Below are 18503 nucleotides of genomic sequence, written 5' to 3'. Positions count from 1 at the left end.
CGGATCGGGTCTTTTGTGCGAACCTGAAGCAATTAGAAGATCACTTAGGGTTTGGGATATCTACTGAAACCAATGATTTGTAACTTAATAGACTGTTTGATCAGTTGGGTCAACTATTAGTATAATCTTCCGTCTATCAATTCTTAATTTCTGCAAATCAGATGCAAGTATTCATAGCTTAGTCTCATTTCCTTGCAATGACAATATTTTTTAAAACATGATGTTCAGACGATAAAATGTGCAGCCATGGTACTTTGAACAAAGTATATTTTTCCCAAATTTAAATTGCGAGAAAGAATTAATAAATTATTAAGAAATAATAAGAATTATTAACTGGTACACCTGGTGAATGTAATATATTTTTTATCTCTCTTCTAATTTTTAACTTAAGTGTTCAAGCTTTGATTCTTTTACATCGTGTACTCAGAGCAAAAAGGATTGTTGACCCACCCAATCCGTTTGCACCGTTTAATCAAGATCTCGATTTCATTAAAATCGACAAGTAGAAGGTTTTGCAAGGTTGGATCATTACTATGGCAATCGTTTCGATCGGAAAAACGAGGATGGAGAGCTCCTTACGAACGGGAGCCATTACGTGGTAATTCCGTTTAAGATGGCGTCGCGATGGAGATGCGATATATTCAGGCGAAACGAAAGCGTGACCGAGCTGACGATCTCGCAGCGGGAAATCGAGGGAAATTCGATGAGGAACACCGCGGCTGGAATTACGTTGGATTAATCGACGACGGTATAGCGCGATTATGCAACTCGACGAAGTTCGACTTCTTCTTCGTCATCGAACTCTCTCGCGCTGAAAACTCATCTCAACTGGTCCTTTGTGAAGGCAAACTGGATTTCGCGAGAGGGAAACTCGATTCCTCGATTATGCCGTTCGATGGGACGTTCTACATTTTTTGAAACTTCCCTTTTCAGCCTGATGAACGATTTCTTTTACTTCTCGGACGCTTAAATTAGACTTTTCGAGTTCGTTGAATATCCCTTTACCGCGGAAAGCCTTTACTCGAACGCGAATTTTTTAAATTTTCTGGATTACACTTTTATCCTTTATGCTAATCAAGCCTCATTTTTTTATGTTCCTACTGATTTAAGTGGATAGTTATGAAGCTTCGTTTAATTTTTTATTTACAGACTTCTTTCTTATTATCTTACTTAAAAATAAATACTGTTATATCGCCATTATTTTCAAAGATATTTGAGTAATATTTTTTAAAGTATTCTATAATTTAATAATCCAGTTAAAAATATTTCAATGATATAACGCTTTGTACTGGATTATCCTCAGTATGGAAACATTTAAAATAAACTTCGGAGGAAAATTAAATTTCTGAGGGAAAATGGTTAAACATAAAAATTCTAACAGTCTAATAAACCAATTATAAATTTTATAACAATCTAGTAACTTAAGTGCAAACTATTCTGACAATCTAACAACCTAAATATTGTAACAACCTAATAACCTAAAAATATTTTGACAGTCCAATAATTTAATTATAAATATTGTAACAATTTAATAACCAACCATAAATGTTATAACAATCTAATAACCTAAGTGCAAACTATTCTGACAATCTAACAACCTAAATATTGTAACAACCTAACCTAAAAATATTTTGACAGTCGAATAATTTAATTATAAATATTGTAACAATGTAATAACCCAACCATAAATATTCTGACAGTGTAGTAACAACGTAATAAATATTCTAAAAACTTAATAAAGTACAAAACATTTTCTTGCCACTCCTCGTGAAAACATCTCTTCAGCAATATATTCAAGCATCATCAGGACCCGGTTGTTGTGTCTGAAAATACCTGTAGCATCGAGGGACAGGATAAACGAAGAAGAAGAAGAAGGGCGGACGATAAATTTCCGGCCATCGACGAAGCAGAAGTTTCTAAGCAGCGCAGTTGGATTTCGACGAATCGCCATCGCGAACGGAAATTGATGTACTTTCCCGCGGGAGCTTTGAGAAAGGAAGCTCGATATCGAGTCCTGCTGAAGGTGTATCCGATTAGCGACAATTCCAAGTCCTTCTCTTTCTGCTTTATACTAACTACGTTACTTCATGAAAGCTTTCCTCTCGTTTTGTGTTCGTTCAAGTATCAAAACAATTTGACGGTGCTTTCCTAAGGCGAGGGCTTACGATATAACTTCACGACTAGAGTATCAGCTTTTTAGCGAAACTGTCTTTTGATAAAATTGTTTGTTCATTTTTTGGTAAAATTGTTTGCTTAAATTTTTAGTAAAATTGCTTGTTCATTTTTTGATAAAATTGTTTGCTTAATTTTTAGTAAAATTATTTGTTCATTTTTTGGTACAATAGTTGGTATAATTTTTAGTAAAATTATGTTTATTTTTAGTAAAATTTTTAGTAAAATATTCATTCTGTAGAGGAATTTTATTTGAGTTTTTTAGTGAAATTGTATATTTATTTTTTAGTGAAGTTATATGCCTGTTTTTTCCAGTAAAATTATATATTTATTTCTTAGTAAAATTGTACATTTATTTTTCAGTAAAATTATTTGTTTAATTTTTAGTAAAATTAATGCCTGCATTCATAAACTTGACAGCTGTCTAAATTGTTCAATAAATAAAAATTTGATCAAGTTGCAAAATGAGAAAAAATCACAAACCTCACAAACTTACAAACTAAAAAATGTTGAAGACCTCCATTTAAAAATTTTTACCAAAAAGTTTAGTAAACCAAAAATCTTGTAAACGAAAAAAGTCTGAGAAAAACCTGAAAATTCGATGTAACCGTAATCTAATCTTGATTTGTGAAACTGATATAAAGCATGAAACTTTTTTCTTCTTTACGACGAAATCCTTTGCGCTTTTATCGTAAATAGATCGATCGTTATCGAGGGAAACAGTCTCGATTCGATACGGCGTTCAGCTATATTTAGGCGAACATGTACATTCGGTTGAAATTTATGAAACGGGATCGGTCGATATGGAAATAAATCGAGAACGCCAAAAGCGGCATCGAGTCGTAAATAACCCACGACAATGGAAATTTATGTTAATATGCGCGGTCTGGCTGGAAAGGATAACGGAATGAAATTTCACCGGTCGCGTATTTCCGTGTTCCCTTTGTTGCATGTTTATAAAAGAGAAATGTTGTAACGTTGCTTATGAATTTCAAGGAATTTACTGTTCACGGATTGCATAATGAAACAATCATCGTACAACATTCAAGAATCATTCGTATAACTTACAACGAAACATTTGTCATTTGTAATCAGTGGAATTTCTGATAAACTATCTGCAACTTGATTAAATAATACAAATATTTTCATACAATTTTCTATAAAAAAATTTGTTATTTAGAAACAATTAGTAGAACTTCTAATAATCAAGCTTCGTGCTGCAAGTTTCATAAAATATTCAAAACAGGCATTTTCGTATAATAAAAAAATAAAAAAGCTATCATTTAAATACAATCAGCAGAATGTTTGATAATCAAACTGGCTGTTGTAAATCTGATAAAATAATAGAAACAAATTCATGCAATTTACAATAAAAAATTTGTTATTTAAATACAATTAATAGAATTTCTAATAATCAAGCTTCGTGCTGCAAATTTGATAAAATACTCAAAACAAGCATTTTCGTATAATAAAGAAATAAAAAAGTTGTCATTTAAATACAATCAGCAGAATGTTTAATAATCAAACTGGCTGTTGTAAATCTGATAAAATAATAGAAACAAATTCATGCAATTTACAATAAAAAAATTTGTTATTTAAACACAAATAATAGAATTTCTAATAATCAAGCTACGCACTGTAAATTTGATAAAATAATCAAAACAAGCATTTTCGTATAACTGCCAGATAACAAATTTTTCATTTAAACATAATCGTCAATAATTTCTAATAATTAAAATATCCACTGTAAATTTGATAAAATAATTGAAACAGCTCAAACTTCATCACTATTTAACATTCTAAAATTGTACTCAATTTGATTCACATTATTAAAAATTACGAGTGCAAAAAGTTCTATGGTTATTTACAAATTGCGTAACGAAGAAAATTGAAAGCAAAGTTCCCACTGTTTGATGAACTTTTGCATTACCAGTGAGTCGAAAGGTTTTAATTAAAAATACAAATTTTAATTAAAAATTGAAGCTCGAATTCCGCCGACATAATAATGGAGTAGATACGCGAATGAAAATGAGAGATGCTACGAGATTGATATAATTAAGAGGAAGTGATTTGAACAGTCGTTATAATTTTTCACCTTTTCTTCTCCCGTAGATTGTCTTTCATTATCGAGCTATTTGCAGTTATCACCGGTTGATTGGAAGCTGCGTTCGTTCTCGAATATGGTCGAACGAGTGGAAAATCGAGAAGAAAAATGTTTTAGAATCGAGTAGGCCACGAAAGCGAGCAGCAACGATGCAAAACCATAATAACCCGCGATTCGAATCGAACGAGCTACGAAATTCCGTCTCGTTCCGTCGATCTGTTCCCGTGCAGACGTGTTCTAATTTCGCCCCGCGGAGCTTTTAAAACGAAGTGCCCACTCGAGCTCGAGGGTTGCCCATCGATTCCATGGGAGTTCACGTACGATTTTTATGGAACGTTCGTATTCTCTTATCCGCCTCGGATACTGGCGAAAGGCTTTTTGTTCGGATAAAGGTGAATTCCCAGGCAAATTGGTATCTCGTCAGTCGACGAAGGAGAATAATTGCTGACTGCTGCGGAAAAAGTTGTACTTGTCTTTCGATGGCTTGTCTTCGATTCAATGATTCGTACGCGTGTTTCGACGATTCGCTGATATATTGTTTTGAACGCTACACAATTCTCCCATTCTACGCTTTGATGATTTTACGATTCTATAACTCTGACGGTGACTTTTCCGTTTTATTGCTGTCGAGTTCGGAAATTGTGTGATGCTGCGATTTTACTGTTTTATTTTGCTATCCAGTGATTCTACTGTTCTACTACTTTTTGATTTTATTGTTTTACTACTCTACTGTTCCATTGTTCTACTGTCCTATTGTTTTACTATTCTACTACTTTACAATTTTATAATTTTATTATTCTACTACTCTACTGCTCCATTGTTCTACTGTCCAAGTGTTTTACTATTCTACTACTTCACAATTTTATAATTTTATTATTCTACTACTCTACTGTTCCATTGTTCTACTGTCCTATTGTTTTACTACTCTACTACTTCACAATTTTATAATTTTATTATTCTACTACTCTACTGTTCCATTGTTCTACTGTCCTATTGTTTTACTACTCTACTACTTCACAATTTTATAATTTTATTATTCTACTACTCTGCTGTTCCATTTTTCTACTGTCCTATTGTTTTACTATTCTACTACTTTACAATTTTATAATTTTATTATTCTACTACTCGACTGCTCTAATATCCTACAGTTCTACTATTCTATTGTTTGACTGTTCTACTATTTTACAAAATAAGTAGTAACGTTATACAATTATTCTACAGTCCACTTAGAAATATTGAAACTTAATGATGAAGTTCCCGTTTTTAATTCTCCCTAAATATGGCGGACGCAGCGTACAGAACATCGATATGATTTCCAACGAAATTCACCGAAACGTTAAAGATGATATTCAGAATTTGTAAATACCATGGATGGAAGTTCCATCGGGCCGGTATTGTCTGTTTGTTCCATGTCGACAATGAAATTTTCACGGTTGAACGGGGAACGCTCGAAATTGTACATTTCGAGAATTTCTCTGCACGCGGATAATTTTAATCGTTAGTGAAATAAACGCTGAAAGTGTACTCATTGCGTTGCATTTCGGCGGAGTGCGTGATTATACTCGAACGATTTGTAATCGAAAAGCTCGAGTGCCATTGTTACGTTTGTAAACTTTTCAACAAACATTTTCACTGATAGTAGAGACGCAAAAACATTTCTGCTCGAAATGATAACCGACCGTGTGTAATAAATACATTGTTGTTAATAATGCGAGTGAAATTAAAATAAAAATTAGTGCTATTTTATAGAGAATGTAAATGTTAAGTGATTTTGACATATTTCTACATTTTTTAGTTATATCATTTTTACTGTTACTTGTTTTACAATTTTCTGTTATTAATTTTTAAGGTTTTGTTTATATTTTTTACGCGTTTGGATTTTATGCAGAGACATGCATAATGAACATTTATTATTTCTTTTATATTTATTTTTTGTAATTTCCTGTTTATAATTTGCTATTTATTAAATATAATTTTGGTGTCAAATATTAACTAAGAAATGGATTCATGTATCTTGCATCAAAGAGAGATAATTTTTCAATAAGATATGTTACGCAAATATGAACATAACCTCTAAATAGTGTACTGATGTGTTACATGCAAAAAGTGACTGTTTTTTGATAAAATATCAATGAATTCAAGTTTGAATAACAAGTAACAAATTTCTATAAGTATTCGATCTTTGATAACACAAATAACATCATTCTTTAATTGAAAACTGATAAATAGAGTAAGATGGAGGTTATGAATACTGCTTGGGACAGGCGGGAAATTCAAACCGAGTTACCTTAACTAATACATGTTACACACTTATTATATACTTAATGTTTATTATATATGTATTGTATGTTTATTGTGCGTTTACTTATATATTTATTTATGTGTTTATTTATATGTTTTATTATATGTCCATTATATATTTATGTATACATTCATGTGTTAGTTTACTTATACATTTTATTGTATGTTTATTATACATTTATTACATGTTTCATATACATGTATTAATTCATACATTTATTCATACATTTATTCATACATTAATTATATGTTTGTTATACATTTATTATATATACAATATACGTTTATTATAAATAATTACATTTAGAAGAAATTTCTCAGATTCACAGCACATGCCCAATTCGTGAACCATATCGTTTTTGGACGCATAAATGCCCAATGCAAAGAGTTAATACCAGTATTAAATTCGCTGGAACATGTGATCAATATGGCCATCAAAGTAACGCAATAATATAATTTGAAAGGGGTTCCATAATTCACCGTCGTGATTTCGAATGAAATATCTAATGAACATTCCGATGTGTCCAATACCGCATTCCCTGAAATTTCCCGGGTATCAAATCAGGCTCGCGGAAAGTTGCAACGAGTCCCCGAATTTCACAAATCACCGTAACTTCTGTCGCGATGGAAATCGAGTTTTCGAAATATCAAAGGTCGGATCGCGAGCGAATTTTCCCGCGTGACAATTCGCGAGCACGATGTACCTCTTTTCCTTTTTTCTTTCTCTCTTCCATCGAGATAAACGCGGCGCGCAGGCCACTTCCGGCGTGGCGGTAGCTCTTCCTGTTATCCTCAGTTGCCGCGGCGAGATATCGCAAAAAGCTAATCGGGTTCGTGGCGAGCTTTAATCAAACGGCCGTGCCGGTTGTGCACCGTAGAATCTCGCTTTATCTTTGCTCGAAGCACCGCAAAAGTCGTGTACGTATCCCTTTCGAGCCGCGGAACTAATCGAGTTTCCACGTGCATCCCAACGGACAAAGTGCTCGATGAGAGCTTTAATCTAAAGTGCACGCTGGTACACGTGTGTGTACACGCGTCGCTTTCCTGTACGGATAAATACACGGCCGTACAAACATTGCCTTGCTTTCGTTCGGAAACGATTTCGTTTGTGTCCCTCGCAAAAACGCGATCTTGTTAACTGATCTTCATCGCCTTTGATACTGTTCTGGGTTTCTAATTTTCTTTTGTTTGTTGTTTAGTTACAACTTTTTATACGAAATTCTCAAAGTGTTATATGCATTGCAAAATCATTTGTATTACTTAAACATACAGGATTCCTAGTGTTGATCGTACAACGTTTCAAAAATTTGAAATTTTAAAATACACGTATGCATATGTAAACATTACATATTCATACTTCACACATGCTACTAGCAATGTTAAAAATCAATCAGGTCGAATAGAAAATTGTAACGAATAATAATATAATATATCTGAAAAAATAAAAATTTTAAATTCACATATACATATGTATGCATATGTGAACATTACATACTCACACTTCACATATGCTACTAGGGATGTTAAGAATAAATGAGATCGACTAGAAAATTATATTCAACAATAATATAATATATCTGAAAAAATTGAAAATTGAAAATTCACATATGTATACATATGTAAACATTACATACTCATGCTTCATATATGCTAGCAATGTAAACTGCAAATAAACCAGATTGACTAAAAAATTGTATCCAACAATAATATAATATATTTTAAAAAATTGAAAATTTAAAATTCACATATGTGTACATATGTGAACATTACATACTCATGCTTCACATATGCTAGCAATGTAAACTGCAAATAAACCAGATTGACTAAAAAATTGTATCCAACAATAATATAATATATTTTAAAAAAATGAAAATTTAAAATTCACATATGTGTACATATGTGAACATTATACACTCATGCTCCACATATGCTACTAGCAATGTGAACTGAAAATAAGTCAGATAGAAAATTGTATCCAATAATAATGTAATACATTTGAAAAGTTTGAAAATTTAAAATACACAAGTACATATGTGAACACACATGATCACATGTGACCGTACACTCACGTGATCGTATCACGTGATCATCACACTAAGAGCTATGTTCACACGTGACTGTAGCTGCAAGATGAATTATTTATCTAAAAAACGAAGGAAACTACTAATGTTGACAATACAGAAATTAAAAAATGAAATGGAACGAAGTAAAGCGTATCCGATCACAAACATAAGTTTTCACCGTAGCCATCGTTAAGGAATTATTTATTTGCGATTACCGTAGATCCAACGCGATAATACGTGCATTATCGCTGGGTAATGCATATGCAAAAAGCATTAGCATCGGTATCTAACTTCTGATATTGAATAGCTGACACCGATGTCAACGTGTCATCAGGAACTGTCGGAGTTTCGACGAACTCGTACTACTGTCATGGCTGGCTGATTATGTACCGACCACTACTACTGTTAGTGGTATTCAGTACCGTGTGCCAATGTAAACGATGGCTGACTGATACGACCAGTTTCTACTGCGTTGGTAATGACCCGCGATATTAACATTCTGTTTGTCTAGGACCTCGTATTACTACATTCTTGGTAATTATGCGTTTCCTCTGTTTACGTAACGTCACGTCGTGGAAAATAATATTCTGTTTGCAACGAATTTGAATAGCAAACTCTCTTACCTTTTTTTGCGGAACTCATTTTCCGTGTTCGCGGAATCACCCTCGTCATTTATTTAATCAACTTCCACGGGGAAATTAATCCATTTTCGGAGGAATTTATTAAGCTCTATTTGTTCCGAGAAATGTTTGTAATTATTATCAAAATGTGGACTGAAATTAATTTATGTGCGAAGGATTTATTAAGCTTTATTTGTTCTGAAAAATGTTTGTAATGGTTATCAAAACGGGGAGTGAAATTAATTTAATTTCATTATATTTAATTATTCTCAGAAATGTTTGTGATCATTAACATGTGGAAATTAATTTATCTGCCAGGAATTGATTGATCTTTACTTACTCTGACGAATATTTGGTATTACCGAAATTTGAATTGTAATTAATTTAGTTCTGAGAAATTTATTAACATTTAAAACGTGGACTGAAATTAATTTGTTTGCCAGGAGTTAATTGATCTTACTCTTACGAATATATACTATTACCAGAATTTGAAATTTAATTAATTTATTTCTGGAGAGTTATTAATACTAATCAAAATGTTGATTCCTGTAAATTAGAGACATATTTTACATTTCATTTTGTTAAGAACATTTTTTTAAATTCATCTTTTATCTTGTATTACACTGTGACTGTACTAATAAATTTAATTTAATTAACTAAATTAATCAACCTAAATAATAATAATCTTCTTCTGTTTAATTAAGTTAAAAGGTAATTATGCAAGTATAAATTAACCCAAAAATTTCACGAATATATTTTTTAATTTTGAAATTAAAGTAATAATACACACATCAGAAATTATAATTCATTATAAAAAATTTGTATCACATATATATAAATAAAGATAATTTATTATATAAATGATATCAAATAAATATTAATGAAATTTGATTTATTTAATATAGATTAAACAAATATTTATGAAATTTGATTCATTTAACGTAGATCAAATAAACATTAATCAGATTTGATTTACTTTATACAGATTAAATAAATATTAATGAGCTATGTTTTATTTAAACTAGATTAAGTATTAATGAACGTAATTTATTAAAATTTTCCAGAAATTCGCTTTCAACTGTTATCAATTAAAACCAGCAGCAAATCCGAAACAAATTCATAATCTCGTTCGATGACTTCAAGCATCCTACAATTTCAGCATCGCAATAATTATCGAAATAAGTGGATAACAGTTGAGAAATCCTGGAATACTTTATCGAACAATTATCCACAGCAAGCATTATTCAGAAAGTCTAAACGACGGAAACAAGTATCAATCCAGTTATCCAACAAGGGAGATTAGGGACGGGACAAATGGAAGGCTTCGAATGACGTATAAAAATTAATAAGAGTGTAGTTAGAGGTCACCTAACATGCCTGACGATCAAGAAGATCAACGTAATCCTCTTACGTCCCTGGATCTTCAGAACCGCGTTGACCGACTCATTCGAAGGCTGCTGCTCTAATCCTTTAAACCTATCTCAGGCGAACCAATATCGAACCAATTTCAAGAAAACGGTGTCACGATATATCGACTGACATGCGGCAAAGCTTTTGGATTAAATTATCCAAGTAGCTGTGTTCGAACGAAGGAAAATAGCTTGCTGAATAAAAACTTTTCTATTCGGAAGTTAAACTGCGGAAGAATTCCGAGCGATATTAATATTGTGATGGTAATAGATTTTTGGTTAATGATAATTGTGATTCTTCAAACGGTTCAACATAATTGTGTAGTTCTTAGAGGTGTTAGTAGGAGATTAGCACTTCTAGATGGGTTCTATGGACTTGCAAAAAAGAGGAACGTGGATGATAGAATTAGTGGTGTGGGTAGCGCAGTGGACTTCTAATCTCGGGGGCCCGGGTTCGAATCCCAATAAGGGGGGCACGCAGTTTTTTCTCAACTATTAAAATTATTTATCCCAGTTTTTAATAATTGATAGATAATCGATTTCCAAAATCCAAAAATTTTTCCAACGTTTCAAAATTTCTTTAAATTCCTATACTTTCGAAATTCTGAAATTCCAAAATTTCTACTGTCATAAAAGTGTTTCAAGATCCTAAAATTTCAAAATCCATAAGTTCCCTAAACTTCCTAAAATTCCAAAATCCCCTAAGATTCAAAAATTTCAAATCTGTAAAATTCCAATTTGTTAAAGTTCCAAAATCCTGAAATTCGAAAATCCCAAAGCTCTAAAAGTGAAATTTCTCAAAGTCCTAAAGCTCTAAAATCCTGAAATCCTAAAATTTCAAAATCCCAGTTCCTCTCAAAATTCTAAAATCCAAAAGTTCTAAGATTCCAAAGTCTCCCGATATCCAAAAATTCGAAACCCCGTAGAAACCCCCAACCTTGTACCCATTAAAAATAACCAATAAAAACTGAAAAAATTACAATTTCAAATACCTACAACTCCAAAACTCCCCAATTGAAAAATTTTACCCAAAAACCACAATACCAAAAATCACCATCCTGTCTCTACTACATTAAACAATACCTCCTCCATTTTCACACCGTAAAATGAACTCTACTTAACTAAATTATCCATAATCATCACAGTCGTGATACTAACAATAATCGTTCTCACCAAAACAACGTGCCGTTTAATAAATAGAAAGGCACCTAATTGAAATTGCGCAGTAATTAGACGATCCAAAACACTGTATAATTAAACTTACCTTCTGCTGCTGTGCTTGTGTAGGTTCCGTAGCAAGCAATTGCTTCAAAGCAGGATGTCCATGGCCATTCGGCGTCGATGTTGCACCTGGTGTACTTGGCGTGCTAGGATTGCTTCCTGGTGTGTTAGGGGTGTGAGGACCGGTCGTTGGACTGCTAGGACTAACACTTTCATTCACTTTGCTGCCTGCGTGATGATTCTCCGTATGCCTTCTCAAACTTCTCGCGTCGCAATACGATTTACCGCATCCTTCCGCTTTGCATTCGTACGGCTTTTTATTTCTATGTGTCAGCATGTGTCCGTTCCTGAAAACAAACAGGATCATCTTTTTAGATACGCAAGACTGCTTATTCGAGTTATTTAACACATGAGGCGTATAGAATTTTGTTGAATTTTAGTCACATGTTGGATTTTAGGCTCTTTGCAATTTTTATTGAAATACGAGAAATTTTTTTTTAATTGCAGTGTTAAATACAAGAATCTTAACACTAAAACTACCAAACCGGTCAAATAACCGCGCCACAAGCTTCTTATCATAAGGAACACATTTTATTAAAATACATTTCTTGAAATCAGAATTGATTTTCATCAAGATAAAGAATAAATGTGCGTACTAATTTATGTTTCGTCGTTTGTTTATTTATTTTTTAACTTCATTCTTAATTTCAAATTAAGTATACGTTATATGCCGGTAGGTTTAGTATTAATATTTCATGGCATGGAAAATTTCAAGAGTCTTCCTGACAGCTAAAATCTCGATAGCCAAAAATATGGAGAACCTAAAATCTTGATAGTCAAAATCTCGACAGTTACAACCCCAACAGGTAAAATCTCGACAACTGAAATCCCAAGGGCCTGAATCGAGTTATAATTTCAGTAGGTAAATCGCTATTTTCCTAAAAGATACTTGGGTCTGCATAAAGAAGAAAATGTGGGAAAGACACGAAAGATCCGTAAGTGCAACAAGTTGGCGATGTCAGAAGAAATAAGAAGGGTCTATTTATTGCCCTTCAGGAATCGTCGGATACGTTCATCTCCCACGGCGTTCTGACCCCATAATTGCATTAATCCAGCAATGAGTAACACCCTAGAAACGACATCGTTAACTGCGGAGTATCGTCGTTGTATCAACTCGTAACTATAGTCGAGATCCGAGATTTAACACGGATAAAACAGCCGGTAAATGCTACGTGGCAAATTGCCGGTCTGTATCACGGGCTACGTCACTTCCTCTCGTTCTCGACATCGATACCAGCCCCGACTGACGGATCCGATTTCTCTGGACAAACATTTACCGAGAATATCACGACCTAGTCGAGAGGTAAACGATCTCTACAACTAAATTCCTACTATTATTCGATTAATTTATTCTGTAATAGTAGGGGCAATAAACTAACAAAATTTGCATCTTTGTTGTGAAATTTAGGAGATTTTTATTAGATGGGAGATATATTTATTTGTAGAAGGGGAGATTTAATGAGGCATTTGTTACATTAAATTCCAAAATTCTAAATGTTACAAAAATTCCAAATTTCCAAATTCTAAATTCCAGAATTCTCAGATTCCAGGATTCTTAAATTCCCGAATTCTCAAATATCAGAATTCTCGAATTCCAAAATTCTCAAATACCAAAGTTTTCAAATTTCAGAATTTTCAAATACCAAAGTTCTCAAATTCCAGAATTCTCAAATTTCCAATTTCTGAAATTCCAGAATTCTCAAATTTCCAATTTCTGAAATTCCAGAATTCTCAAATTCCAGAACTCGCAAATTACAGAATTCTCAAGTTCCAAAATTCTCAAATTCCCAAATTCTCAAGTTTCCAAATTCTCAAATTCCCAAATTCCCAAATTCTCAAATTCCCAAATTCTCAAATTCCGGAATTCTCAAATTCCAGAATTCTCAAATTCCAGAATTTTCAAATACCAAAGTTCTCAAATTCCAGAATTCTCAAATTTCCAATTTCTGAAATTCCAAAATTCTCAAATTCCAGAACTCGCAAATTCCAGAATTCTCAAGTTCCAAAATTCTCAAATTCCAGAACTCGCAAATTCCAGAATTCTCAAGTTCCAAAATTCTCAAATTCCAGAACTCGCAAATTCCAGAATTCTCAAGTTCCAAAATTCTCAAATTCCCAAATTCTCAAGTTTCCAAAATTGCAAAATTCCAAATTTCCAAAATCCCAAATTTCCAAAATCCCAAAATTCCAAAATTCCAAAATTCCCAAAATTCCAAAATCCCAAATTTCAAAATTCGAAAGTGCAAATTTCCAAAATTCCCAAAATTCCCAAAATTCCAAAATCCCAAATTTCAAAATTCGAAAGTGCAAATTTCCAAAATTCTAAAATTCCAAAATTCCCAATTCCAAAATTTCAACTTCTAAAATTGCGAAATCGCACTGGAAATGACCCTCAAACTCCAACAAGACCCTAACAAGACTATTTCTCGAAACGATCACTGTACCAACTGATCATACAAAACAAGCAAACTAAAATAATATTGTCATGTTGGTAAGGAAGCCTACGTCAATAACGTATTCGAAACTGTCCCACACGAACCCTCTCTCTCTAACCCGTGTTCTGAAACTTTAACGAGCTCTCGAACAGTGTCCACGTCCCGTATCTCTCCTTCAGTAGAGAGGATTCACCTCCTGGATCGCACTAAGAAGTGGCCAGAGTGCAACTCAGAGGACATTGTTCCCAGTAAATTTTCCAACAGTCCCCGAGCTTCTCGGACCGTCTAACTTTTATAGTCCATCGATATACGAACGAATTGCCTTAAATTCTATCGACGGACAAACTTACAATCGAACCGACTCACGGTTTAATTTGTAAAAGCTAATTCGTTCAACTTACAACTTTCGACTTCTCCTATGGGACTTCGTTTCGATCCATCGACTTCTGTATTTACATACGATGTAACGGGAGGAATTGGTACTTTATTTCTTATAGTGATTTTTAGTAGAACTCTTTTTTGGGACGATAAATTTTGAGGAGAATTAGAATTTTGTGGGGAGGGTAAAAATTAGCGAAGTTAAATGAGCTCTTGTTTGTAAGACGAGATTGATATTTTGCAATTTTTGTGTTGTAGCTTATAAATTTTGTGAACTATTAGGGTTCTCAAATTGAAGATTTTAATTGCAGTTTCTAATTGCTGAAACTTTTCAAAATAAGGATTGAGATTATTAAAAAATCTCAAAATGAAAATTTTAAATATTAAAGCTTCTCAAAATAAAAATTGAAAATATTGAAACCTCACAAAATAAAAATTAGGAGTATTAAAATTTCTCAAAATAAAAATTTGGCGGTATTAAAACTTCAGAAAATAAAAATTAGAAATATTGAAACTTCACAAAATTAAAACTTGAAATATTACAACTTCTCAAAATAAAAATTTGGTTGTATTAAAACTTGTCAAACTAAAAACTTCCAATATCAAGCTTCTCAAACAGAAGCTAAAAGTATTAAAGCTTCCCAAAAAAGAATTCCAACCATCAAAACTTTTTAAAATAAAAATTTCAAACATTAAAGAGCTAAAAAATTGCGAGTATCAAATCTCTCCAAAATATTTAAAATAATAAAAAATATTGACAAGTAATAAATATTACTTGTCAAATTAAAAATTTCCAATATCAAGCTTCTCAAACAGAAGCTAAAAGTATTAAAGCTTCCCAAAAAAGAATTCCAACCATCAAAACTTTTTAAAATAAGAATTTCAAACATTAAAGAGCTAAAAAATTGCGAGTATCATATCTCTCCGAAATATTTAATTTCCAAACGTTCGAAACTAAAATCTCCGTTAAAATATTAAAAAATTGCGAACAAAAAATGACCCGAAAAATCGTCATGAAAGAAAAATTTGAAATCTTATAGCACCAAAGGTACAAGCACGCCATTTCTCTCTAAAACGCCGTCGAAATGAAATGTTGATTTAATAATTTTATTTTTTTCGTACGCATAAAATGATCTAACAATTTTCCTTCCACGTTTCTATATGCAAAATGAATTTTGCATACAAATTGAGGAGAAACGAACGACCGGCAAAGCTCTCCTTTGAAAACAAGCCGTAGCACGCGTTTAAAAAAATTTCTCTCGAAACGGGGATCCCATGCAAACATGAGAAACAACTTGCTAGTGAAAACACTCGAGCTTTCGTGGAAGCTTATTCTCACGGTATATAACGTATGAGATTAAAATACGGTTACACGAAAACGTCTATCTACGATCCATCGTGGCTTTCAAACGTTTTCTTCCTTCAAAAACATTGTATAATTGTTTCAGAGTGCTTATAACAGATTTTTGTACCGTGTCTCTTTCGTTCGTTCTTTTAGAAACTTTATAGCGTATCTCTTTGTTGGGAGATTTTTAGAAAAATGCAAGGTTTAATTATTACAAATTATAATTCATAAATAAGGCATGTTTACAAAGTACTGTAAATTATATTTTTATTATATTCTAGAAGAAAAATAATATTTATATTTATGTTAATAAATAGTTATAGATAGAAAGTGCATAATATGCTGATTTACGAATTAGTCAAAATTATAGGTGATGTGATGTTTGATTTGAAAATTGAAAACGTTCAATATAGTGTACTTGTGTGCTGATAATTATATATTATGTTAAACTTAACTAGGTTATAGTTATAGTAAATCTTAACATTTATTAACATGAATACAAATAAAAAATCAAATACTGATCCTACATAAGAACATATCATCGTGTCAAACTAAAAACCAACAAAAGTATCTCATTGATGAGAAAATAGTTCTTGAGAAGCTGCACCCCTTAAAAATCCACCAAAAACGTGTACAATAAAATTAGAAATTCTTTTGGAACAGCTATGAGCTCTTCCTAAAAAGCTGTATCTATAAAAATCCAGCTAAAACGCGTACAATAGCAAGAAAATTGTTTTAGAAAGGATATCAGGGTCGAGTACGAAATTCCCAGCAATTATCAACTGCTCATTAATTCCCGTTTGCGAGAGGTTGGTCGCAAAGAGGGAAGGCTATCACCTAAACGCGGAGGTCCCGATCTATTTTCTTTCATTTCACGGGGTCAGAGCATCCTTAATGCGAGTCGGACGGGAAAGGAAGGCCATGAACAAAGAGGGTATCGGCGATATCGAGGCGGGAAAGCAAGCCCTCTTTACAAGCGGAAGACCGAAGAAAACGACGAAGCTCTCTCACGCTCGCTGCATCGGCAACGACTCTTTTCTGAAGCCCCCGTTTTCTCTGCCCCTCCCCACTGAACTTGTCGCAAATCCCTTTTGGACCAAGAGGAGACTGCCCTCAGCACACCTACTCTATCTTTCCTCCTCTGTTTCTCTTTCTCTGTGGATTTAGCCTAGTCGAGGAGAAGCTCTCCAAGAGAATACCTCTCGAGATATAAGCGTTTCCTTTCGTCCTTCCTTATTTCAAGCGTCGCCGTTCGAATTCACGGAAAAAACGACTATCGTGGATTTACTTCGATAACGGAGATACGCCGAGGAAATCACAATGGTTGCCGAAAGAAAGAAAGGGGTGAACGCAAGAAATGAACCGGTTGGACTTTTGTCGACCGGAAATTATCTTTAAGAATTGGAATTGGTCGGTTTTCTGCTCGACGGTTCTTGTTTCGGTATTTGATAAGTATTGCTGATATCGAGTTAAACTTGAGTAGAGGTCTTAAAACTTCAGAGAGTGATAGACATACAAAGTATGTTAAATTAATCACTTGCACTATAAGGGGGAGATACACTCGTGACGCACTCGTGACGCACCTGCAACATATGTGACAAACTAGGAACGCACCCGTGACACATATGTGACGCACTCGTGACGCAATCGTCACACACTTATGACGCACGAATGACGCACCCTTGACGCGTTAATGAAGCACTAATGACGCACGAATGGCGCACCCGTGAAACACTGAGGAGGTAACGGTGACTGATGACGTACTCATGACGCACCCTTGACACACCGAGGAGGTGCCAGTGACTGATGACGCACTCATGACGCACCCTTGACGCATTAATGAAGCACTAATGACGCACGAATGACGCACCCTTGAAACACTGAGGAGGTGCCAGTGACTGATGACGCACGAATGACGCACCCTTGAAACACTGAGGAGGTGCCAGTGACTGATGACGCACTTATGACGCTCCCTTGACGCACCCTGGAGATATGAATGACTGATGACGCACTCATGACGCACCCTTGAAGCATCGAGGAGGTATCAATGACCGATGACGCACTCATGACGCACATGCAATGCTCTTATGACACACTCGTGACGCACCCATGACGCACTATTGACGCACACTTAACGAACCAGACGCACCAATGACGCACCCATGACGCACTCGCAACATACGACGTACTAGTGACACACTGATGACGCACTTGCAACTCTTACATCGAACTAGTGACGCACCAGTGACGTACTCGCTTTACAATGGTGACGCGCTTGCGACACACTCGCACATATTTCAAGTGTGATAACATTTTGTTATATTTTTGGCATAGTTCAATGTTCAGTTTAAGTCCGAGTAGTAGTAATAGTTACACTATTTAGTATAATAATTAA

General features: G+C 33.8%; 1 protein-coding gene across 11 annotated transcripts in view; it reads right to left on the bottom strand.

Moving 5' to 3' along the window:
- Positions 1 to 18503, bottom strand: part of LOC100876992 (uncharacterized) — a 514205-nt gene that overhangs the window by 115147 nt on the left and 380555 nt on the right. For all 11 annotated transcript variants that reach the window (XR_013039710.1, XR_013039711.1, XM_076536597.1 and 8 more), the window contains one exon: positions 11934 to 12237. Coding sequence is in view for 9 of the 11 variants with exons in the window: in XM_076536597.1 (XP_076392712.1) it covers positions 11934 to 12237 (304 nt within the window). In the remaining 2 variants the exon portion in view is untranslated. The remainder of the gene's footprint in view (positions 1 to 11933; positions 12238 to 18503) is intronic.

This window comes from Megachile rotundata, chromosome 10, assembly GCF_050947335.1.
Source record: "Megachile rotundata isolate GNS110a chromosome 10, iyMegRotu1, whole genome shotgun sequence".
Taxonomy (NCBI): Eukaryota; Metazoa; Arthropoda; class Insecta; order Hymenoptera; family Megachilidae; genus Megachile; species Megachile rotundata.
The sequence above is the reverse complement of the archived record's forward strand: the minus strand, read 5'-3'. Positions and strand labels throughout refer to the sequence as shown.